Raw genomic sequence first — 23353 nt, forward strand, 5'->3', positions numbered from 1 at the left:
GGGCCGGTACAGGGGGCCAGTAGTAGAGGGCTGGTAGTAGAGGGCAGGTAGTAGAGGGCTGGTAGTAGGGGGCAGGTAGTAGAGGGCTGGTAGTAGAGGACCGGTAGTAGGGGGCTGGTAGTAGGGGGCTGGTAGTAGGGGGCAGGTAGTAGGGGGCTGGTGGATTTTCCTGTGCAGCCCCGCTTTGGGAAAGGTAACTTGCATGTATCTCATGAGGAAGGAAGTGTAACTGTCAGGAGATATTCAGAGACTCAGAGCAAATGCTAGTCTGTTAGTAGTAATTTCTCCTAATACACCATAGCGCCTTTACTCAGATCAGTTCAGAGTCAGGCAACAAGATACACCTGCAACCTTGAAGAGACTATTCTGGTCAGAGTCACGACGTACTGGTCCTCAACTCAGTAGTAGATCTCCTGCCAAGAGCTTCTATTGTCAAATGTCACATTTTGAAATCCTATATTGTAAACCAAAAGTATTTGGAAACTCTCCAGAGCCCATGAATATGTTATGCTTTATTTTTAAACCCTGTGAGTCACAAGATTTTGTTCTTAGATGACCTATCTACAGTCTGTTTTGTTATGGCTGAAGTGATTCAGCTTGTTTTTGATGTAAAACTATCCAAGCACTGTCCTCTGAGGCATAACGCTGTGGAGAGAGCTCTCTCTGAGCCAGTGCCGCCTGGATTCCACTGTGAACATAGTACAGTGATCTGCAGGAATTAGTTTTCACATTTAAAAAGCTTTTAAATAGTGCATATTTGCCTAGATAAAGGAAGGTTGGAATTTGTTTAACATTTTAAGATTGTTTTTCTTTTCAGAAAAATGGACTACTTTTTATTTGAAATCGACTAATTTTGTTTTCTGCTTTAAAATATGTACCAAATTCTGATCCAGTAAAGTTTTTATTAGTTTAGAGGTTGATATTAAGTGCATTTGATTCTGGATGACCCAAATACTTTTTCTATTACTGATGCAATACATATGGTTTTCTACTTTTTAATTAAACAAATGTACAAAGAATGAAAACTGAGATTTCCCAAATTCACTTATTTTGAAAACACTTTATCACATAAATCATTATTTGCTGCAATAAAATTAATTAGCAGTCAAGTAGAAAGTTTATAGGCTATAATATGAAATGGCTCACTTTTTTGTTGGTTCAAAATATTTCTGCTGGTATCAAGGAAAAATCCTACCTCAAGTACAAAGCAGAATGAACACTTACAATTGCCCAAGAACAAGCTTCTGTACTGTTAGCTCCGGTAATGACCTCCACTGGTTCAGGAGAAAAGGCGAAGAGCCAGTGATTGCCGTTCTGTGTTGTTCAGTAACTGTTGAGCCCTCAGAATTTAAACGTGGAGGATAGGGCAGCATAGTGCAGTCACGCTCAAAACACGTGGGTCTTGGCTTGGTTTACTTTCCCATAACCGTAGTGGTCACGGTCCCTTGAGCCCACGTAAGTCAGCAGGTACAGAAGGTTTTGTGTACTGAGTTTTATTTTGCAGATTGCATTTCAGTCTGATTCGTAGAAGACACATGCATAATCATTACATAATAGTAATGATTTATAAAATATCAGTAAGCCTGTGACAGATATAAATGTTTGTCTAGTATGTAGTAAATGTACTTTATGCCCCTTCTTGGGGGGTAAAAGACAACAGAACCTGTGCCTTATAGTTGAAAGGTGAAGGACCAGGAGTCCCTCTTCCTCCTCTTCTTCCTCCTCCTCCCTCCTCTTTCTCCTCCTCCCTCCTCCCTCCTTTCTCCTTCCTCCTCCTCCTCCTTCCTCCTTCCTCCTCTTCCTTCTTCCCTCCTCCTCCTCTTCCTTCCTCCTTCCTTCTTCCTCCTTCCTCCCTCCTCCTTCTTCCTCCCTCCCTCCTCCTCCTTCCTAATTCCTCCCTCCTCCTCCTTCTTCCTTCATTCCTCCTCCTCCTTCCTCCTTTCTCCTTCTTCCTCCTCCTCCTTCTCCTCCTTCCTCCTTTCTCCTCCTCCTTCTTCCTCCTTCTTCCCTTCTCCTCCTCTTCCTTCTTCCTTCCTCCTTCCTCCCTCCTCCTCCTTCTTCCTTCCTCCCTCCTCCTCCTTCCTTCCTTCCTCCCTCCTCCTTCTTCCTTCCTCCCTCCTCCTCCTTCCTAATTCCTCCCTCCTCCTCCTCCTTCCTAATTCCTCTCTCCTCCTCCTTCTTCCTTCCTTCCTTCCTCCTCCTCCTTCCTCCTCCTCCTTCTTCCTCCTCCTTCCTCCCTCCTCCTCCTCCTTCCTCCTTCCTCTTTCCTTCTTCCATCCTCCCAAGCGCTGGGATTACAGGTGCGTGCCACCATGCCCAGTCTCAATCACTGTCTCAGCGCGTCCCAGAGGTGGGGCTGGCATGGCACACCTGGGAATCAAACCCTGTCCCTGCATCTGCCTAGGCAGGCTCTTTAATCCTCTGAGCTATCTGGCTGACCCTCATTCTTATTTCCAATAAAATCTCTCAACTTTAGGAGAAAAAAAAAGTGAAGGAGCTATCCAGATGACCATGATAAAATCATGGGGCGCTAGAGGATTACAGCAGGGTCCCGGGCCGCAGACAGGAAGAGAAGACTGGTTCACACTCCAGGTGCCCTTGTGCTGAGAAGAAAGTACAGGCCGTGGTGGCCGGTGCCGTGACCAGAGGCCACTGAAGTGGAAGGGAGAGGTGAGCCCAGAGAGCGCGTCCCGTGTGGGCGCCGAGCAGAGGAAAAGGAGCCGGTACGCCCGAGGTCTGTGGCCCCGAGCAGCCTAAACTTCGTGGTGCAGCCGCCGTGGGCAGCCGTCCTGGTCTCTGCAGGGCCCGCCGAGTCAGCTCTGTCCTGTGGCGGGGAATCCAGCAGCTGAGCGCCGCACAGATTGGGAAGGCAGGAAGCCACAGACAGGGTCACAGCTGCAGGTGTTTCGGCGACTTAGGAAACGGAACTAAGAAGGCGGCAGAGAGTGAGGAGTGGCGCGGGCAGGGCTGGCGGGGAGGAGTGGGCAGAGCTGGGGCAGCACAAGCTGCTGGCCAGGAGGAATGTTGGGTGCCGGCGACTGAGAGTGCAGAAGCAGAATGAGGCACAGCTCCGGCTGTGGCAGCAGAAGCTGCAAAATGCAGCTTAGTGGAGATGGGCAGGAACAGCGCTGAGAGCTCAGAGGATAGGCCCGTCGGGGTCAGCCGGGCAGATGGCACAGGGGCCAATGGGGCAGAGAGCGTTGCAGCAGCGCGAAGGCAAGGACAGAGCGGCGAGGGAGGGGAAAACGCGGAGGAAAGCGAGCCACGCAAGCGGCCCATTGAGTTCCTTGTCTGCAGAGAGCCGCATTCTGCAGTGGGTGGGACTGGAGGAGGACAAGCACCGGAGCGGACCGGCTGGAGGGTCGTCTGGGAATGCAGGCAAGGACAGGGGGAGGGTCACAAGGGGAAACAAGCTGCTCAGTGTGTAAGTAAAAAGGGAGCAGCACAGAGGGACAGAGGAAGGTGCACCGGGGACAAGAACGAGGCTGTGTGCAGTGCAGCCCCGAGCCGATCTGCCACGTGCGGCCTTCTGTGGCTGGGGCCGCACTTGCTGAGGGCCTGCCTGCACTGGGAGCACTGACGTTCTCGTTTCGTCTACTGTGAGCTAATTGAAAATTAAATGGAAACGTGGCATGAGGCTACCTTATTTGGTAGCAAAGATCTGTGTATAAGCAGTGAATTCAGGAAAGAGCGTGAGACATTGTGAGCAAGGAGGGACACGTGCCAGGGAGCGTGAGGCAGGGTGGGAGCGCTGAAGGGACTCGGCGAACAGTCGTTGCGCGCTTCCCTAACACGCAGCTCTCCCTGCAGGGAGGCCCGGGCAGGGAGCGGGGAGCCGTCCTGATGTGGGAAATCCGGGTGAGGAGACGGGTCACTGCAGCGCCAGGGGCTCTCCAGTGCCACGTGTAGGCCTGCGGCCTGTCTTTCCAGGAGTCCCCAGATCCGCACAATGTAAGTGTGGGGTCAGGCCCGCTTAGAGGAGCTCTGCCTGTGCAAGGCTGAGTGAGGAGTAGGAAAGGGTGTGGGGAAGACGCTGGGGCCAGAGGTCAAGGTAACGTGAAGGGCGGACCGCGAGACAGGCGCGACCCGACCTAACATTTCCATTGTTGATACCTGGAGAGTTTGGAGGTAGAAATCGGGGAAAGAAAGAAGCTCTGGTGTAGGAATTGCCACCTGTCGGGCGAGAGGAATGTGTAGGCCAAGGCACGTGTTTCCAGATCCATGGAATGGGCACAGAAGCAGTGTCATGTTGCTTTGCTCCAAACTCGGTAACTCAGCTTAGAATATGTTATTTTTCTTAATATAATCCAAATTCAAATTGTGGAGCTGGAATTTATTTCCTCTATTTATGGTGACGTCCAAACTTAGAAGACCTGAACTAGGAACCTGTGGCGTCATCTGCCCCCGCGGTTGGACTTTGTGCCTAGGAGAAGGTGCGCTGTGGGGTAAGCGCCCGGCGGGGGTCCCTGCCTGAGGCGAGAGCAGAGCAGCCCCTCCCCGAAGACCCCTGCCCCCCTGGTGATCTGAGCAGCAGCCTCTTCTGGAGACAGGCTGTGCCTCAGAAAGCTGAGCACGCGGGAGAGCGTTCGGCAGAGTGGCGGGCCTCCGTCGGTGCGTCTGATCTCATGCTTGCAGCTTGCTAAGCCGCCGTTTGGCTCTGTATCCTGAGAGAACAAAACATCTTGCTGAAGCATGAGTCTCCTGTCTACCTTAGACCGCCGTCTCTTGATTCCTAAGTTCGTGACAGCGACCGCTAAGAGCAAAGGTAATAGGCAGGACCCCAGTGACAGATACAGTGAGGTCTGCAGCTGCACTCCGGGGAGGCTGGTGCTGGGAAGAAGACGGCCGGTCAGCAGCTGGGGCGGCGGCTTTTCATAAAGGGCCAGCGTGGGTCTCCTGCCGGCCGGCTCGCGTCTTTTAGTAATGAGGAGAGACGCCTGGCTTGCACCTGTACATGAAGCACTGTTTTCAGAGAATTGTAGAGCCTTGTTCGGCCACCAGCGCTTCCCTTTGCACTCTGAATGATATAGTGAGAAACGTACTGAAGCGATTGAAAATAACCATGATTGCTTTTTATGAAGCAGTACTGGGTGCCATGTGAGAGTACCAGAAGTGTGCCTTGCATCATGTTTTTACATGGGCCTCACGCATTTATTTTATTATTTATTTATTTTTGTATTTTAGGGGAAGGTCTATGGGGTGTTCAGGGTCTCACTACCAGATCCGACTTTATCGATCTGCCTGTTTATAGCCTCCCAAAAGCTGGGATTACAGGCCTGCGCCACCACGCCCAATCTCAATCTCTGTCTCAGTGCGCCCCGGGGGCCGGCACGGCAGGCCTGGGGATTGAACCCCTGGCCTCTGCACCTGCTTGCAGGCACTTTAATCCACTGAGCTATTTGGCCGGTTCACATTTTTAAATAAAGTGATTAGGTGAACAAAGCAGTAACTGCTAAAAGATATAAATAAATGCAAGCTTGAGAGTGCAGTTTCAGGTCTTTGGTTTCACAAGTAAGGAGTTTCTTAAAGCAATTTATGGGAGCAGCAGCTCTAGGACATTGTTTGCATTTCTTGCAAGGACGGTGCAATGAAATGGGGTGGGCTCCTTCAGCCGGCTGGCCAGAGCACTGCGCCAAGGCCCGGGGGGTGGGAGGGCTCGCTTGCCATTTTACTTCCCAACGTCCTTATCTTGGGGAATTTAGATGCATCTTGTGAGACGTGAGCTTGCATCTTGAGAGGCTGACTTCTAGAAAAAGTTTAAAGTATTTTTCCTTGTTACTTCCTCCCTCTCCTTGACTTTTCTTCTCCCAAACTGGCTGTTTCAGATAAATTTAGAAGATATACAGATGGAAGTACCTTTCCTATCCTCCAGGAACTCAATGATCTTTATTTTTAAAAATTATTTTTTTGTGTGTGTATTTAGTTCAGGGTCTACGGAGTCTCCCTATGCAGATCAGACTCGTGGTGATCCTCCCATTTTCAGCCTCCCAAGCGCTGGGATCACAGGAGCCTAGTCTCTGTCACCATTCTTTCAGCGAGCCCTGGGGGTGGGGCCGGCATGCAGGGATCAAACCCTGTTAGACCACTGAGCTCTCTGGCCCACCCTTCAGTATGCTCTTTAATACAAGTGCTTTTCAGCAGAGTGTGGACATCACTCAGTAGACTTGGTAGAAAACCATTTGTCAGCGCCACCCCACCCTTCAGGTCAGGGGTTCAGTGCTCTGCAGTTCCGGGCCCCCCAAGAACTCTGTTTGCACTGGCCTTAGACTGTTGCCCTGAGGACTAGAACATCATGCCTTTTTTCTTTTCTTTTTTTTTTTTTTATTGGATATAAATTACATACCAAAGTATAGTGCGGTTTGTGGTGTGTTCACCAGGCTATGTACCTTTTCCACTAATTCCACAACACTTTCATCTCTGGAAGAAGCCTGTACCTGTTGGCAGATTCCCCACCCTCTCTCCTCACAACCACCGCACTGCCTCCTCTCTCTATGGATTTGCCTGTTATGCGTATTTTATATAAGTAGAATCATTGTGCGTAGGCTTTTGCTTCTGGGTTTCACTTAGCATAACACTTTCGGGTTCATCTCCATTACAGCATGTGTGGCTGCTTCATTATTTTAGTGGCTGGATAGTACTGAATTGTATAGATTCACATTTGGTTTATCCATGGATCTGTTAATGAACATGTAAATTGTTTCTACTTTTGGCTGTTACAGATAAAGCTGCAAATGTTAATGGACACATTTTTGAGGAATGCGTTTTTAGCTCTCTTGGGCTTATAGAGCCAGTTCTCATTATTTGTAGTAATTATGTTCACACAACCAGACACTGAACTAATGAATATTGGGTCATTGCTTCTACAGGAATACAGGATTAGTTCCTGTTACATTTTCTAGTTGATCAACATCCAGCCTTGTTTCATGTACATTTTAAAGATATTTTATCTGGTATGTACTGTTACGCCTGCAGAAAGTTTATTTGCACCTATATTTTCTCTGAAAGGCACAGCGCAAGTGTCTTGCACTGAGACGTATGAGGCCATGGGTCAGCACTACCCTCAGGCTCTTTTAAGCAGCGAAATTTCCAGAAGAGCCAGACAGTGGCATACGTGGTACTAGACGGGCTGCTGAAGGGTCCTGTGTTTCCAGCAGAGGGTCAAGTGTGACCTCAGTGGTGTGTGATGCCCAGTCCAGTGGCCTGGCCGATGCTAGTTTCTAGGCAGCTTCACAGATGTGGGGTGGGATCCACGAATGATGAGGCTAGTGCACCCAGGGGTGGATCGGCTGGCCAGGTGAGCGGCTTCGTGTCGCCAGTGTTGCGGGCTGCTCGCACCTTCCCCTCCCCCACGGTGCCCGGGCTCCAGGCTCTCGAAGGCACAGGACTTGTGGAGGTGGCTCTTCTCCTCCTCTTCTCTTCTTTTCTCGTCTCATCTCTTCTCTTTTCTCCTCTCCTCTCCTCTTTTCTTTCTTTCTTTCATCCTGGTGGATGTAAAGTGGTTTTGATTTTTGTTTCCTTATGGAAAAGAGCAATTAATGCTTAATTTTTTTGTTTTCTTATTTTCTTTTCTCTCCTTAATTTATTATAACTTTTTTCTTTTTTCTCTTACAATTTTGCATGCATATATCTGGCAATCTGAACAACTAATTTGAAGACAGCTCTAGGTAGTACAGCAAATACTGTCAAATTTATACTGTTGTTGAGTGAAATTCTGTCATTTATAATTTTTTCTGTTTTAATACTGTATTATACTCTATTGAAAATTTTTTTTAAATTAAAAGAACACTAGTAAGTTGAACATCTTTTTATGAACATATTGGATGTTTAGTATCTTATTGAGAGAACTGTTTAAAAACTTTTGCCTCAGGGGCTGGGGAGATGGCTCAGTGGAATAAGCACTTCCCTGGCAAGTACAAGGGCCTGAGTTCAATCCCCGGTTCCGCCAAACAAACAAACATTTTCCTCTTTTAAATTGTTATAAGAATCTTTTAAAACATATCCCAGATACCACACACTTAGGTATGTAAGGTTTTTTTTTTTTCACTTTCTTGTTAAGTCCTTTCATCTATAAACATTTTAAAATGAAGTCTGATTTTAATTTGTGCTTATGAAATTTCTGAGTATGTAGTCTTCATATTATTAATCAGTATATCCTACTAGAAGGATTGTTTGCACATTTTTATTTTTAAAGTCCTGAAGAATTAGATTTCATGGCTTCAATAAATTATGTTATTTGTCAAGGTATGACATCTGTAAATTTAAAGCATTTGTTTGTAGTTACAAGGTTTTAATGTTGTAGAATTTTAAATACTGATGTTATTGGGCCATCTCTGTTTGGTTTTTTTTTTTAAGTATTAAATCCACTTATCAAAATGCTGTTTTTGTTTAGGAAGCTGAACAAACACACTTGGAACTGCCCTGAATGATATTTCTTCTCTAGTAGGGAAGATGCTGTCTCTTAGGGAACTCTGAACTTAAGCAGGGTTTCAAGAGCTGCTTGGGAAAGAGCCCAGACCCCGGAACTCAGATAGGACACGACATGGCTGGTATTTGTTTGTGTTAGTTTAAGTGTAGTAGCCCTGTGTGTCCCCAAACTGAATCTGCAACACTTACTTAGGCCAAGCAAGCAAATAGTATCAGCTAACATGGCTTTAATCTACTAAGTAACCCTAAATCCAGAAGATCAAAGGCCGCTATAACTGAAAACAGCACTGGCTGGGTGCAGTTTCCCTGGAAAAGAGGAAGGCTAGAAATTACATGTCACCTTCATATCCTGGCCGCTGACCTGGCGCTGGGATCAGCCCCTCTGTGTGCCGGCTGTTACCCGGCGCAGACCCCGCCCCTGGGCTGCGTGGGGAAGGCTGGAGCGGTGGGCGCAGAGCCCTGCCGGGCGGGCGGGCGGGCGGAGCAGCCGAGCCCCGTGCTGCAGCCCAGCCGAGCCGAGCCGAGCAGCCGAGCGCCGCGCTGCAGCCGAGCCGAGCAGAGCCGAGCCGAGCAGAGCCGAGCCGAGCAGAGCCGAGCCGAGCAGAGCCGAGCCGAGCAGCCGAGCGCCGCGTTGCAGCGCTCGGCCGCCGCTCGCGCGGGCTCCCCTAGCTGCCGTCCGCCGGCCTGCTCTGCAAGCCAGACTGAGCCCGAGAGGTCTCCTCGCGTAACGGAAAGGTAATATATTTTTTCTGGCCCGAGTGTGTGTGTGTGTGTCTGTCATTTTGGAAGACTTTAAAACTGAATTTAGTTTCTAGGCTCGTATCTGAAATCGAAGGTCATCTTTTTCCAGCGCAAGCTTTGCAAGGACACTCTATGCATTAAAGCCTTGTATTTATTGAATTTATCGTCTGGCACAGAAAGGCAGCTCTTTGTTGAAGTGTGCTTTCTTTCTGAGGTTGACAGGAAACCTAAGACTTAAGGTAGCCTGCGTCGCTGTGTACTTCAAGAGTCTTGTTTAGGCGGTGTGTCAGAGTGTTTGGAAATGTGCGCTTTGCACCTCGATAGAATCATAGCCGCACAGTCGCAGGAGCCCCTTCAGTTACTTGCGTGACCAGTGTTTGGCAAGGTGGCGTGGCCTCACGAGAGGAGTCTGGGGAGACACCTCTTGGAAACTGAGCTTGGCGGCAGCGTTAGTCCCTGCAGTCATTCCCAGCGCGCTCGCTCGCTCGCTCGCTCGCTCGCTCGCTCGCTCGCTCGCTCGGCTAGGGGAGCACACCCTGGCGGCGGCGGGTGCTGGAGGGGCTCGAGCTCGTCGCCGGGCCCGGCGGAGTGCGCTAACACCCCAGCCAGGTGCAGGCGGGGCGGCTGCGGCGTGCAGGTCAGCGCTGCGTCTGCTGGGCAGGCTTTTGCTCAAGCAGAGAGCGGTGACTTCTGGGACTCGTAGAAAACTCTAAACTAGTTCAACTTGTAAAATATTTTTGTCTGGTAATAAAATATGAATTAAAAACAATAAACAGTGAAAAACCAAAATGTTTGCTCCTTGTCATGATACCTTTCTTCAGTATAGAGCAAGAAATAAAGTGGGGCTGGCCTGGTAGCTCCGCAGCCTAAAGAGCCACTTAGGCAGGGCGCAGCGGCAGGTTCGATCCTGGGCGTGCCTTGCTGGCCCCGCCGCCGCCACCACCGGGGTGCACTGAGAAGGCGTTGAGGCTGGGCGTGGTGTAATCCAAGTACCTGCGATCCAAGCACTTGGGAGGCTGAAAACAGGAGAGTCACTATGAGCCTCATGTACTAGTGAGACCCTGTACACCCTGTTAGACCTGTCCTCAATACAGAAAAAAAGAATGTTTTATTTTATTCAACATTTTCTTTAATAAGTAAGTATTCGAGTTAAATAAATGAAATAAAAGGATTATTTTAGATCATAATATTTATAATTAAGAAAATTCGAGTTCCTTCTCATGGCTGAGAAACCACTAAGCTACGTAAATAAGCTTTAAACTAATTAAGGTCTCACTGCTAGGCCGTGAGTTTACTACTTCACATGGTTTTGATATTTGCTGACACATTTATTATTTTTGTTTCTTCAAGATACTATTTTAGAATGTTTTCATTGCCAAAATGTGACTATTGGAATATTTTATTGGATTATGCTTCCTTTGGAACTTTTTGTTTTAGGTACAAAACTAAGGAGAATGCGTTGGCATATTTTCATGCTTCATACAGTTCACACTGCATACTTCAGTTTCAGGATTGTGAGCATGAACTATTTGTATTGATCACAAAAATACGTTTGTGTATCTAAAATGGTTCATCTCCAAAGCAGCTGCGAAATCCATAGCCGCCTGGCCTCCGTCTGGAAGGTGATCTGAATTGCGAAACGGGTCCGTCTGCCTCTTACCTGTAATCCTGCCTGTCCCTGCAGCCTATGTTGGGCCACTTGACGTTTCCGGCCACCCTTGGGAAATCTGCCTTCCAGCGCTAGCTGCGCCCCAGCTCTCTACCCTCTGTCCTGGCTGCTTTGAGATCTGGGCTTGGATCTGAGTATTCTCACTGCATGAGTCTTAAAACTCCCTGGTGAAGGGCAGCCTTGAGACAGGCCTTGAGAGCACTTTCTGCTTTTAAAATCTTACAATTCCCCATCACATACTAACAAAGAGAATAAGACCCAGTTGTTCAGGGTCAGAAAGTGAGCTGGTTAGCCTGTTAGCGGGTTTTTTTTTTTTTTTTTTTTTGGTCGGGGGAGCCTAAAACAAAGCAACTAAAGTAAATTAGGAGAGCTAGCCTTGGGGAATAAAGTGTCTTTTTGTTCTCTCCACCTTAATTTTTGTTCTTTTATTTTAATTACTGCCAAACAAGCTCCTGTAAATCATAGCTGCTTCTTATGACTGCTAAATAAGACTGTTTACCTATTTAACTGAAAGATGAGATTTAATTAACTTTGTTAGCAAAAAGAATCCCACATCCATGGTAAATTCCACTATAGCTCATCTGATAGATACAAGGTGTAGCACAGTTTGTGAACTTTTATAGTGATAATGTCAGCAAGGAATAAAAAAATTATGCAAATTGCACCCACATCTCTACTAAAAGTTAATTTACAGGTCCAGTTCAAATGAGAAGAAAAACCTGTGTAAATTCAGTATTTTCCTCAACTTACAGCAACTCAGAGTCCCTTACGTAAGGGTGTCTCTGATGACCTTTCCACAGTCCCACGAGTGATGCCCCCTCCCAGCACCTCCAGCCTTCTAGAGGGAGGGCACCCCTAGACAGTACTCCTGGGCCCTAGGGCAGGAGTGGGGTGGGGGACCCACGTGGGGAGCTGCTGTAGGAGATGCGATTTGCTGCTGCTTCGACTCCATATAACAGCAGGGAGTGGGCCTGGTGTCACATACTTAACACTTGGGTGGAAGGCTTAGATAATCTAAGTGTAGTATGGAAGCAAAACACGTCGCCATCTAAGTCAAAGAACTTTTAAGTACTTCAGGTGATCTTAGTTTTTGGCTTTATGAAAGACATTCTTAAAATTCCCCTTGTTCTTGAGTCTCATGATAAGTGGGAGGAGAAACCTGCGTTTGGTTACCTGGGTGGCAGTGTCTCCTTTGAGCAGCTTTCTGAGGTTTAGTGGTGTCTGTAGAGGGGCTCGTGATGTGTTCAGCAGAATCAGTTTCTCTCCGCAGTGTGAGAATGGCGCTCCTGGGTAGGAGCTGTGCTGATGTGGGTGGATTGCTCAGCTGTGAGGCTGTCCTGTCTGAGATCTCACTCTCGGCAAAATCATTTCAGATGAAGCTGCAGGACCTGAGGACAACCTGACCCACCTCAGGGTCCTGTCTATTACTCCAACGTCTCATGAGTCTCAGTCTGAGGGTGTGATGCTAGAGAGCTGGCCTGGCATCTGGAAACTTGCTCTAGAATTAGAAGGTTTGAGGTGATTGGATGCTAGCGGAAGCCCACACGGCCTCTCCCTGCGGAGGAGCTTGAGGGAGCTTGCTCTTCTGCTGAGGAGCTCAAGGCGGCATTTCGAGGCTGACCTCCAGTTAGGATGTGTGGTCTCCTGAGAGCCAGCAAGCTCCTCAGCTGTTTCCTCCACTTTGTCCCAAAGAGGCACAAAGACGCTTGGCACCTTCACACACTTGCCGCTTCACGCCGGCCCTGCTCACTGAGCTCGTGTCTCCCCGGGGCCCCATTCTTGCTGCTGCCCTTCCGCTGCAGGAAATGCACAGGTGAAGCCTGTTGTCACCAATCGTAACAAGTGGAATCATGCAAATTGTCTAGAGCACACGTGACATGAAATGCCAGGACCGGTTGTTTGGGATATGCAGCAGTATTTTGTATCTCAAGCAGTATTTCTGAATGTGGAATAGTTTGGCAGTTGCTTGCTTTTAAAAATTGGTGAGGATTGTTGGACATGGTGGTACCTGCCTGTCATTCCATCTTCTGGGTAGGCTGAGGCAGGAGGATCACAAATTCTGTGCCAATCTGGGCAATTTAGATAGACCTTGTCTCAAAATCAAATTTAAAATGGGTAAAGACTTTAGCTCAGGGGTAGAACACTTGCCTGGCATATGCAAGGCCCTGTATTCGGTCCCCAGCACTGTAAAAAGTAAATAAATAAATAGGTTTATGGGGATCAATTATATAAAATCAATGATTCACAGCTTTGGAAGCACATTAGAACCACTCGGGGAGCTTTTAAGACAGTGCTAATGTCCACACCATTGCAGTCTGAATTAAACTAGAACCACTGGCCAAGGTTCTGTTTCTGTAGTTTTCTCTTTCACTGCACTACAGTGAGGCCCTCACAGCAGATTAGTAATTCTGTGACTATTTTGATTGTATTTATTGCATTCCCTTCAAGACATGTAGCGGACTCTAGATAAATGTCTTGGTTTGTTCTTGGGTTAGATGATGACTTGGGCAGGACCTGGGAGAATTGTTTAAAATGGCTTTTGTTTGACATTTCTGAGTATAAACAGCTTCTCTAATTTCGCTTACTATATTCTTGATTATGCAAATTACCATAATCCTCCAGACTTAGACTTCAGCATTTATTACTGTACCCTAATAGGATTTTAGCTGGGGAGATGGCTCAGTAGAATAAATGCTTCCCTGGCAAGCACAAGGGCCCGAGTTCAATCCCCGGTTCCACCAAAAAAGAAAAAGGATTTTAATTCACCTGCAATGTAAATGCCAATATGTGAGAGGTCGGCCCGTACCCGGAATTGTACTTGTAGACGTAACACAACAAGAGCATGCAAAGCCGTGCCAGGGCGGCGGCACGAAATGGCCTCTCGTGGGAGAGCTTTGGAAGAAGCGTCCGAGAACTGCCTTAGTAGCTGCGGTGCAGCCGCAGTGCTCCTGGGCCGGACTGAGGGGGAGAGCATTTGTAGTGAATGAGCGTGTTTTGGCACCACTTGTTCCTGCATGTGCAAGAGAAGTTTTATTTTATATCTGTGTCTCCTTCCATGTAAACCTGTACCAAAGGTACACTGTACGTAAGTCAAACTGAGGAAAATGAAACTGATGTTCTCGCCTCACTCCCGCAGACTTGAGGCTCTGCTCCCACAACCTACTTCTGGCACCAGATATACACTAAAATGTCTTCCTGACGTTATTTTATTTTCATGTTAAATTTCATTATAAATATGGGGAGCCAGGACTACCTAGCAGTTTCAGTTTTTCTTCTGTATTACTAAACTATAAATAGCATGAATAGTTTTTTATAAAAAGTTATTTACCTTTTTTGATTTTTGATACCTTTATGTAATGTATAATAAAAGGTTATAGAAAAATGTGATGTTTCATTTTCAAAGGTATTGTTTATTATAAGTAGAAACTGGCTGCCTAGTACAAATTTGACAGTCAGACAGTAAATTCATATTATGAAAGCATCGCAGTCTCGCTGTCAGTTCCTAATGCTGGTTAGTTTTCATTGCTTGGGGTCGGGAAGCTCAGCTGGATCTGCTGGGCTCTGGGGGGCCGCGGGGCTAGGGGCGGGTCTTTCTCTGGGAAAGCCTGCAGCTTACTCCAGCTAATGCTTATCAGGAATAGCAGCAGCAGTACTTTGTTTGTGTGTAGTATTTTTCTGCAATGTGTAAAATTTTTATAAATTATTGGGGGAAGATACTTATAAGTGTTCTTATAAGTGTTCTTATAAGTATCTTCCCCCAATAATTTATAAAAATTTCTTATTGAAGGAGAGTTTAATGGTAGAAAGTTCATGAACTCAAAGAAAAGTAAAAAAAAAAACAGTTTGTCTCTAAGGGGAATGTTTTCTACGTAAGATCATCTCTTTCGGGTTTCTGTAAGTGCCTGATTCTTGGACTGAACATACAGACTGTGCTTTCAGGGAACAATTACATTCTTTTGAAGTAGTTCAGATACTGCATGACAACGAAGCTCAATCCATTGCTTTACTTTTTCCAGTTTGCATAATGCAGTATGTTGGGTGGATAATAACTCCTTAATTCAGTGAAATATTTCTCTGCCACTCTGGAGTGCTGAATTACAACCTTTTAAAGCTATCTAGGGACATATTGAATTCAGAGGCTATTTTTCTTGTGGTCTCAGTAGTCTCCAGTGATCCTATAAACGCCAGTTGAACTTGGCCTTGCCCTGGAGTCATCTTAGAGGAGTGGGAAAGCCTACCTTCTCGCGCTGGTCTGAGATTGAACCCTGGCCGTGGGGTTTGGATACATTGCCTAATGTGTTTGACCCTCAGTTTTCCCTGTAGTGGTAGTGGGTTTAATAATATCTTCATAGAGGTAATGTGAGGAAAGCAATTAATATAGTAAAATGATTAAAAAGCTTTTTAATATCACTTTATGAGGAAGGGTATTCCTGGAGACAGAACCTGGCAGATGCTTCCTCCCAACCGGCTTTAATAGCCCTGCTGCAGAAGATGCCTGCAGCGTAGGATAGCCAGTTTCTCTCTGCACTTAGAGAAGCTATTTTCTTTTCTGCTCATAGCTCTAAGTGTTAACAGGCCAACGCAGTACTGGGATTAGAAATGAGGACATAATTTTTGGATGAACAATTGTAGCAAAACCGTTTCATGGCCAAACAGGTTTGGTGACTAAGTACTTCCCAGACTGCCTTTATGCCTGGTGTGAAAAGATACCTCAACACCTGAAGGAGTGTCTCTGCCAGCTTGCTGTTGGGGCGCTTCTGTCCACATAGCTGAGGGGCTACAGAGACTGAAGTCCTATATCGCTGTCATTTCCTTAAAGTAGTTAGGGCACCCTGAGGTAGGCCACAGTGAAACTTGATCATCAGAGCTTTTGTTCAAATTTGTTACTTTGCCCTGCACTACTTGGAAAAATGGGCCTTTATTTCCCACTCAGCTGTTACTGTTCCTCTGCCGGTTGCATCTGCCTTGCCTTCCTCAGTGTGCACCTCTGCCAGGGCGCAGCCTGCTGTGCTGCAGCCTCCCTGTCTGTGGCTCACCCTGCAGGGAGGAGCCGTGTGGCGCGCCGCTTGGGAGGGTGCTTTCCTGCGTGTGGATGCAGTCTGGCGGTCCCATGCGTGGAGGCACTGGCTGAGGGCCTCTGTCTTCATCTGGCAAGGCTGAGTTCCCCACAACATTATTACTTCTGGAAACAGGGTTTGTCTACAGTGTGGAGCCTGGCTGCTTATTCCGAGGTTTAGCGGTGTGGCTGATAAAGCAGCGTATTCCTCTGAAGACCAATATCCAAGCTTGCGGAACGTAGATGAACAGAGTTCTTAGCCCTGGTGGCGAGGGGGCTCCCTTACTTAGAGTATTTGTGTAGCTGTCTTTTGCAGCAGGGAGTCCAAAAGCCTGCCACATCTGCTTTCTCTGAGGACTGTTAGGAGAGCAACTCGAGTGAGATCATGCATGTGCAATTGCTTTGGAAATGCCGAAGGGTATGTTCTGACTCACGCCCGTGGGGTGAAGCCATCGCCCCTCGAGCTCTGTTGGCCCATGTTTGCAAAGCATGGTGATGGCTTTGCTGAGTGGTTACCATAATCCCTGGAACAGGTCTGCATAGTCTCTTCAACTTGATGCTTCTGTCTAACACGGCGCTTTTCTGGCCAGGCTAGCCGTTCTGTTTCTAGTTCCAAGTGCGTCTTTGAGATTTACTTAACGCTCTGTGCTTGAAATCATTTGATAGCATCCTTTGGGTGACTTGTGTGTTGTTAACATAGTTTGATACATACTGTGTTGATGAATGCAATTCTGTAATTCATATGGATCTAATGGTTGTATAACGGTTTTCAATGATGTGGTACTTTGTGTCTTTGAGGCATGATGCTTGTGTATGTTTTATGTGTGTAGCTTTCCAGAGTTGTAAGTAAGAGTAGGAAGTAATTCTAACCATAAGAACACTGGTGACTGTTCAAGCGCACAATACCCCCCGCAGGATACATGTCGAGGACACACACACCCCCATACCCACACACACACACACACACACACCCTTTTAGTCACATGGTTGCGTACTCTATAAGCAGCTAGGCAGAGAAGTTTTATTTGCACAGAATGATGCTCTTTGGGCCTCTTGCAGTGCATTATGTCTAGGCTGGGTGCATGTGCATGTGCAAAAGACCCAAGTTGGAGTGTGACAGACTTTAATTCCGCATTGAGGATAATTTAAATTGTTTTGGGCTTTTATTCTTACAGTGCTACGGTCAGGATCTAACTGCCTGCGTTTATCCTTATACATTCACATACATGCAAGGGACAGGTCCCTGGCAGAACTGAATGAAAGGGTACCGTTATTTTAAATGTTTCTGAGTACCTCTATTGCTTTTAGAAGATTTGCATTTAAAACAGACTTAATTTTTTTTTATGAGCAGAATATATTTATTGAGGGAAAGAAAGCATGTGTCTGAGAGAGGGACAGGAGGGGGGCCCAAGCAGGTAGTTCCCCCTAAAACAGACTTAATTCTAAGAAGAAACAAGACTTGAGCGATGGTGAGAGTTCAAATAACTTGACCAAGGTTCCCAGAGTTACTGACGAGTACAGTCAGGGTCTCCCTACTTGGGCATTCCTCTCAGCCACAGTACTGCTTCTCTGCTGCCATTTTAAAGCTGAATTTGGACTTTAAAACTAGGAGGCATTGGCCGGGCAGATAGCTTGGCAGTCTAAACACCTGCCTGGTAAGCGCAAGGACCTGGGTTCGATCCCTGGCACCACATGTCGTGCCAGTCCTGCGCCGTGCTGGCCACGAAGACCGGGTGTGGTGGTGCATGCATGTAATCCCGGCAGTGGGCAGGCTGAGACAGGAGAATCAGTGTGAGTCTGAGCTGATAGTGAGACCCGGTACCAAATAAATAAAAGAACAAAAAACCTAGCAGGCTTTATTCCATATCTTTTTATAATCTCATCATACAATTAAAATATGACGAAAAGATGCTTTATAGGCAAAAAATCTTGTACAGTGTTAGCTTTTCTGCCACTGGGACCCAGTACCTGACACCCATAAATGAAAGAAGCAGATGTTTATTCGGTCTGTGTCGCTGGAGTCCAGTTCACGGCCACTCCAAGGCCGTGGCGTGGACATCGGGTCGTGGGGGAGTGGTGGAGCAGAGCTGCTTAGTCACGCTGGCCAGGTGCAGAGCCGGGGCAGCGCCAGAGGAAGGGGCTGGCGAGCAGAGGCGCTCCGGGCTGAGTGCTGCTAGTGCTGCGCCCCAGCCACGTCCCGTTACTGCTGCGTAGCACAGCAGTTTGGCTCAAGCGGAGGGTGTTAGGTCTCGCTCAGGAGCACCTTACTACATATCATTTTACTCTGTTTATTCTTTGTCTTGTCTGCTTTTCTGTGAGTTCCTTTCACCCTTGGCTCAGACTGGATTTTTTCTTCTTGTTTGTCTCAGTTCTAAAGAAAACAAGTCTTTCTCTGGGTGGGCCTTAGGGTCAACTTGATTTCATTTGGAACTTCACTATTCCCCTGATCAGCTGGACCCTACATAAATTTGGCCACTGTGCACATTGTAAGTTGCAAACATTTCTTAATTTAGTTTAATTTTTTGTGGTACCGGGATTGAACCTAAAGCCTTTGCACTGTGCTACACACTTGTCTCTCTCTCCCTCCCTCCTTCCCTCCCTGCCTGTCCTCTTCTTCCTCTTCCCCTCTCTCTCTCTGTTTTTTATCTTGTTTTTGAGATAGTCTTGCTGGGCTTGAATTTGTGATCCTCTTGCCTCAGCCTCCCACAGTGCTGTGATTACAGGCATGTTCCACCATGCCCTGCTTGCTTTTTATTGTATTTTACTTTTACTTATTTCTTACCTACTTACAAAGACAAATAGATTGTTTCATTTTCTGATTAAAGAAACTGAATCAGAGCAAGCTCCTGTGGCCGGTTTCCAATGCCAGCCAGAGTCGGAGTTCAGGTTATTCTTCGCCACCCATTCATTCCTTCTTCATTACGCAAAGTCTCCAAGTTCCAAAGCAGGTTATGTTCCAGAAATGCATGTGTCCGTCAGCGATTTGGGAGTGCAACTGCATTTTACCAAGGTTGGAAAGAAAACATTATAAACAGGATTAAGTTGCTCAGCTGACCGACAGAGGTCTGTTTAACTGTTGAAGAACGACAGAGCGATGGGTTTGCACCAGAACGAAATGCCACGGCAGTGAGGTTCTGGTCACAGAGAAAGGGAGGCATGTGTTGCCTAAGGATTAGCACATTTAATTGGAAAGGGAGACACGGAGGAAAGTCATGGCATCCTGGCAGAATGGCGAACCTTTTGGAGCCTTCGGTGGTTGCATAGCCCTCAGCCACAGGTTCGCGCCCCTGGTCTGGGCGACTCGGGCTCCACTCTTGTCTAAAGCTCTGCTTTCCTCTGGCTTTTGTAGGTGTGCTGGGGCATCTTGCATCCCAGGGACTTCACAAGCAGTCCAAGCTCTTCTCCGTGGCCTTGGAGGGAGGCCTGGGGCTGGTGAGCGTTGTCTAGTGATGGCAGGACTGATGAGATAGGTGATGTCTACTTGACCTCATGTGTGTTTTGAGATTTTTAAGTATTCTTCCTTTCTACTAAACAACTTATAAATGGAATTTTTTTTCCCCTTGTTTTTAAGACAGAAGTCTCGCTCTGTTTCCCAGGCTAGTTTCAAACTCGTGGGTTCAAGAGTCCCTCCTGCCTCAGCCTCCCAAGTGGTGGGGACTGTGGGCATCCACCACTGTCTGGCCTGTGGAGAAGTCTGAATGCGTATGTGCACTTTCCCACTTCTTCTTATCAGAGATTTGTTCAACCTGGGGTGTGTTGGAGGCATTTTATCTGGGGTGAGTAATGGTGCTGACCCCACACCCTATGGACGAGCCTCCCGGAAGCAGGGTGGACCCGGCACTCACACGCACCAGGTGCCCTCCCGCACAGCTGAGGCTCTGGGGAGCCAGGTCCTTGTGGGGCGCTGGGACCCGGAAGAGGGGAGCTCTGCTCGGCTCCCACGTCCCGAGCAGAGGCACCAAGCGTCCTCCTGAGGTTGCTCGCAGGTCAGTGAGCCAAGCACAGGGCGCTTCCCTCTCACGGCCTTCGAGTGCAGGTGAAGTGGAGCGTAGTGCCTGGGGACCGTTTTTCTTCCTGTGAACGTTGAGATTTCTGTAAGCAGGTTGCTCAGAGGTGCCCAGCGGGAGGGAGATGGGCATCCGGACTCTTGTAGGTTTCACTGGACAAACCTGATTCAGGTAATTCAGGTGTATAAGGGCTTCCTATTTGTTGAACGTCTGGATCCCTCCCGGGGAGGGCAACGTCAGGAAGAAAGCCTTCCCTGATCCCATCTCACCCTCCTGTTGTTGTCCCCTGGGCAAGCACTGTGGCCTGACACATGTGACATGAAGGGCGAGGTGATAAGTGTGCGGACATCTTCTGGAGCATGTTTGTTAGTGTTTAGTATTAATTGATTTAGAGAATAAAAGTTAACTTATTTTGCTTACAACAATTCTTAGGTGACCAGTTTATATTTTATTTATTTATTTATTTATTTATTTTTGTTATGTTCTCTTTTGTTATAGTTCTTGAGTGATTTAGAGACAAAATCTTTTTTTTTTTTTGGTACTGGGAATCAAACTCATGACCTTGCGCTTGTTGGGCAAGTGCTTATGCCACTGAGCTATCTCCTCAGCCCCTTAGAGTCAAAATCTTATGTTTCTGAGATTTTTATAAGTCATAAAGCATTCTTTTTTTTTTTTTTTTTTTTTGAGATAGAGTCTTGCTAATGTAGTTTAGGCGGGCCTTGAATTTACAGTTATCCTCCTGCCTTAGTCTCCTGAGTGCTGGGATTATAGGCGTATGCCAGGATACCCTGTGATAGATGCAGGATTCGTAAGATGGTGCACATGATTCAGCTTGTCCAGCCAGGTGCCCTGGGTGGTCTTTCATCCTGGCAGTTGCCCCTGAATCAAGAGTCCCCAGGCATGGGGTGCCAGTGAGGTAGTGGGTGTTGGCGCCTCTCCCTCTCCCTTCTGAGCCTGCTCTGCGGTAGCACTCACTGGAGAGGAGGCCTGAGGCAGCACACGCTGGAGGAAAGTCCTATGTGGCTTGGTGGCTACCACATTGTCTCCCTGACTTCGCCCATCAGCCTGCAGCTTGGTGACTTCATGTTGTCCTCTGTCCTAGGGTCAAGAAGCCAGAGCATGTCTCTGAGCCCCAGGAGACCCGACTTCGCATTTCTGAGCAATGGCAGCATCGCACCTGGGGCCTCCAAGCCCAGTGCCCCAGGGCCTCGAGAGGGTGACGCCTCTGCCGCGCAGCCTGGGCCCACCGATGCTGTGAAAGCCAAAGCGCATGCCAGCAACGGCTGCCTGCACCGCAACGGCATGGTGAAGTCATCCTTCCTGCCGCTGGACAGCCAGAGGGTGCCCCAGCCACTCGCCCAGCGCTGCCTCCCCTGCCCATACCATCACCTGCCCAGCAGCCACCTGGAGACCGGCCTCGCGGTGCCCTCCACGCTCGCCTCATGTTGCTCAGAGCACTCCGCAGCTCTGTGTGCGAGCCGCTCGCCTGCGTGCCCGGCCCCGTGCTGCCTGCAGCCCTCGCCGTCCTTCTGCCTGCATCAGCCGTGGCCTGACCATTTCCAGCAGCAGCCGGCACCTCCGCACATAGCCGGCCTCAGGTGAGTGCGGGACGCTCCCCTCGGTGCCACTGCCTGCCTTTATTTCCCCAGAAGGAGGAGAGACAAACAGGCTGGGGCCAACAAGTGAGAGTACGTGTGTAGTGTGCCTGCCCGTTCCTCTGGGTCTCGAGCACTGTCCTGCCTGACTCTGGTAAGAGCTACAGTTCAGAACAGCTTCCCTGTGAGCAGCTGCTGGTGTTATGCCCAGGACACTGTCCGGGAGGACCCTTCCCCGTGCCCCAGGGGGGACAGCCCCCTGGAGGGGTGTCCGGCTGGCTGCCTTGCACTCGCCACATCTGTCCATGGGTGTGGCGACTGCAGAATGCTGAGGTCAGGCAGAATTGACAGTTCCTGCCATGGAGGCTGAAGCCAGCGTCAATAGCGTGGGACTTTACAAATATATTTTATGAAACAAGTTTACCTCCAGTAGATTGGAAAACAGAAAAGTCTACACTGCCACATCTTGCTCAGCCTGCAGTTTCTCTTCCACAGCGCTGCCACTCGGGGGAATGTCACAGTCACTGCAGAGGAGGGGGCGACACGCGCCTAGACAGTGCAGGACTTTGTAGAGACCAAGGGTTATTTCATAAAACACTGTGCCGACTTGCAGGAGAGTTCTCCTTCCAGTTAGGGGAAGCTTTACGGGGAAGGCACAGACCATAAGCACACGGTTTGATGGGTGCACACAAGCGCACCGAGCGCGCACCGCAGTCCCTGCCACCTGGAGGGCACATGTCCTCTTGCTGTCCTCACTCAGAGCTGTGCAGAGGCGGAGGGCGGTCCGCACGCCCTCGTGCCGGCGCAGGCACGCAGCCGGGCAGGAGGTGTACCAGCCCTGCAAACGCTTCTCACCGCGAGCCGAGGGGCGCTGTGTGGCCGTGGCCCAGTCCTGGGCCCATCGAGTCAGCCCCAGAAAGGCTTACGTGGCACGTGCTCTTCACCTTTGTCAGGGCTTGCATGTTGTTGAGAGAAATTTTATTTTTTCATTTCTTTATTTCTTTATATTTTATTGAGAAACAAATAGCAATCAGACAGTTTCGAAACTGATCAAAAGGACAGTTTCAATAATTAATACATTGTGCATTGTTATCTTCTTAGTGGTTATCCATAGTACAAGATGCAGACAGGATATCCCGTCCAAGCACTGTTAGTACAAATCTTTCTTCTCATTGAATTAAGTGAAAGTAGCTGTATATCTATCCTAATTATCAATATGCTTCTCAAGCAAAGATCTGATGGTTATTTGATTGTAAAAATGATGCCTAACATGTCACAGAGGGCATTACTTTGTACCAATTCTGTTTTCACATTTCACTGCATTTTTGGGATAACTTTGTGTTGTCTCAGCTTATTCAGGAAGCTGTAACAAAAGCAGGAGGCCTCACGTAACAAAGGTGTGTTTCTCACCATTCAGACCTGTGGGGTGCCCAAGTCAGAACCCTGGTAGATCTAGTGAGTGGCAGAGACTGGGCTCTCCCCATCTTTTTTTTTTTTTTTTTGGGCGGAACCAGGGATCGAACTCGGGCCCTTGCGCTTTCCAGAGAAGCGCTTATTTCCCTGAGCCATCTCCCTGGCCCCTCTCCCTGTCTTTCTCTCTGTTTTGTTTTTTTTTTTTACTTGTTTGTTTGGTTGATGTTGTTTGAGTTTTGTGTTGTGTTGTTGTTGTTTTCTTTTTTTAAATTTTTTTGGGTTATACACGTATTTTTTTTTCCATATATGTGTGTGTATGTGTGTATAAAAGACAGGGAAGAAGTAATGTAAAGTCAACAGAAAATGGAAATATACTTTTTAAAGTTTCTAATACTAGGAGAAGATATCATACAATGTCTTTTAAATAAATTGTAAGTCAAAGATACAG

The 23353-nt window shown here is 47.8% G+C and overlaps 2 protein-coding genes across 3 annotated transcripts in view; both read left to right on the forward strand.

Moving 5' to 3' along the window:
- The window catches only part of Disp1 (dispatched RND transporter family member 1), a 127457-nt gene that overhangs the window by 50650 nt on the left and 53454 nt on the right, over positions 1-23353 (forward strand). Inside the window, exons 2-3 of one of the 2 annotated variants that reach the window (XM_023710337.1) lie at positions 19462-19592; positions 21000-21495. In XM_023710337.1, the coding sequence (XP_023566105.1) occupies positions 19589-19592; positions 21000-21495 (500 nt within the window). In that variant the 5' untranslated portion in view covers positions 19462-19588. The remainder of the gene's footprint in view (positions 1-19461; positions 19593-20999; positions 21496-23353) is intronic. The other variant, XM_004626949.2, reaches the window with a different exon arrangement.
- Positions 3113-10909, forward strand: LOC105741621 (brain acid soluble protein 1-like). The gene is made up of 3 exons (XM_012513729.1): positions 3113-3313; positions 8834-9148; positions 10850-10909. The coding sequence occupies exons 1-3, from the start codon at positions 3113-3115 to the stop codon at positions 10907-10909; spliced, it is 576 nt and encodes a 191-aa protein (XP_012369183.1).

The sequence above is a fragment of the Octodon degus genome, unplaced genomic scaffold, assembly GCF_000260255.1.
Source record: "Octodon degus isolate 3935 unplaced genomic scaffold, OctDeg1.0 scaffold00017, whole genome shotgun sequence".
Lineage (NCBI taxonomy): Eukaryota > Metazoa > Chordata > Mammalia > Rodentia > Octodontidae > Octodon > Octodon degus.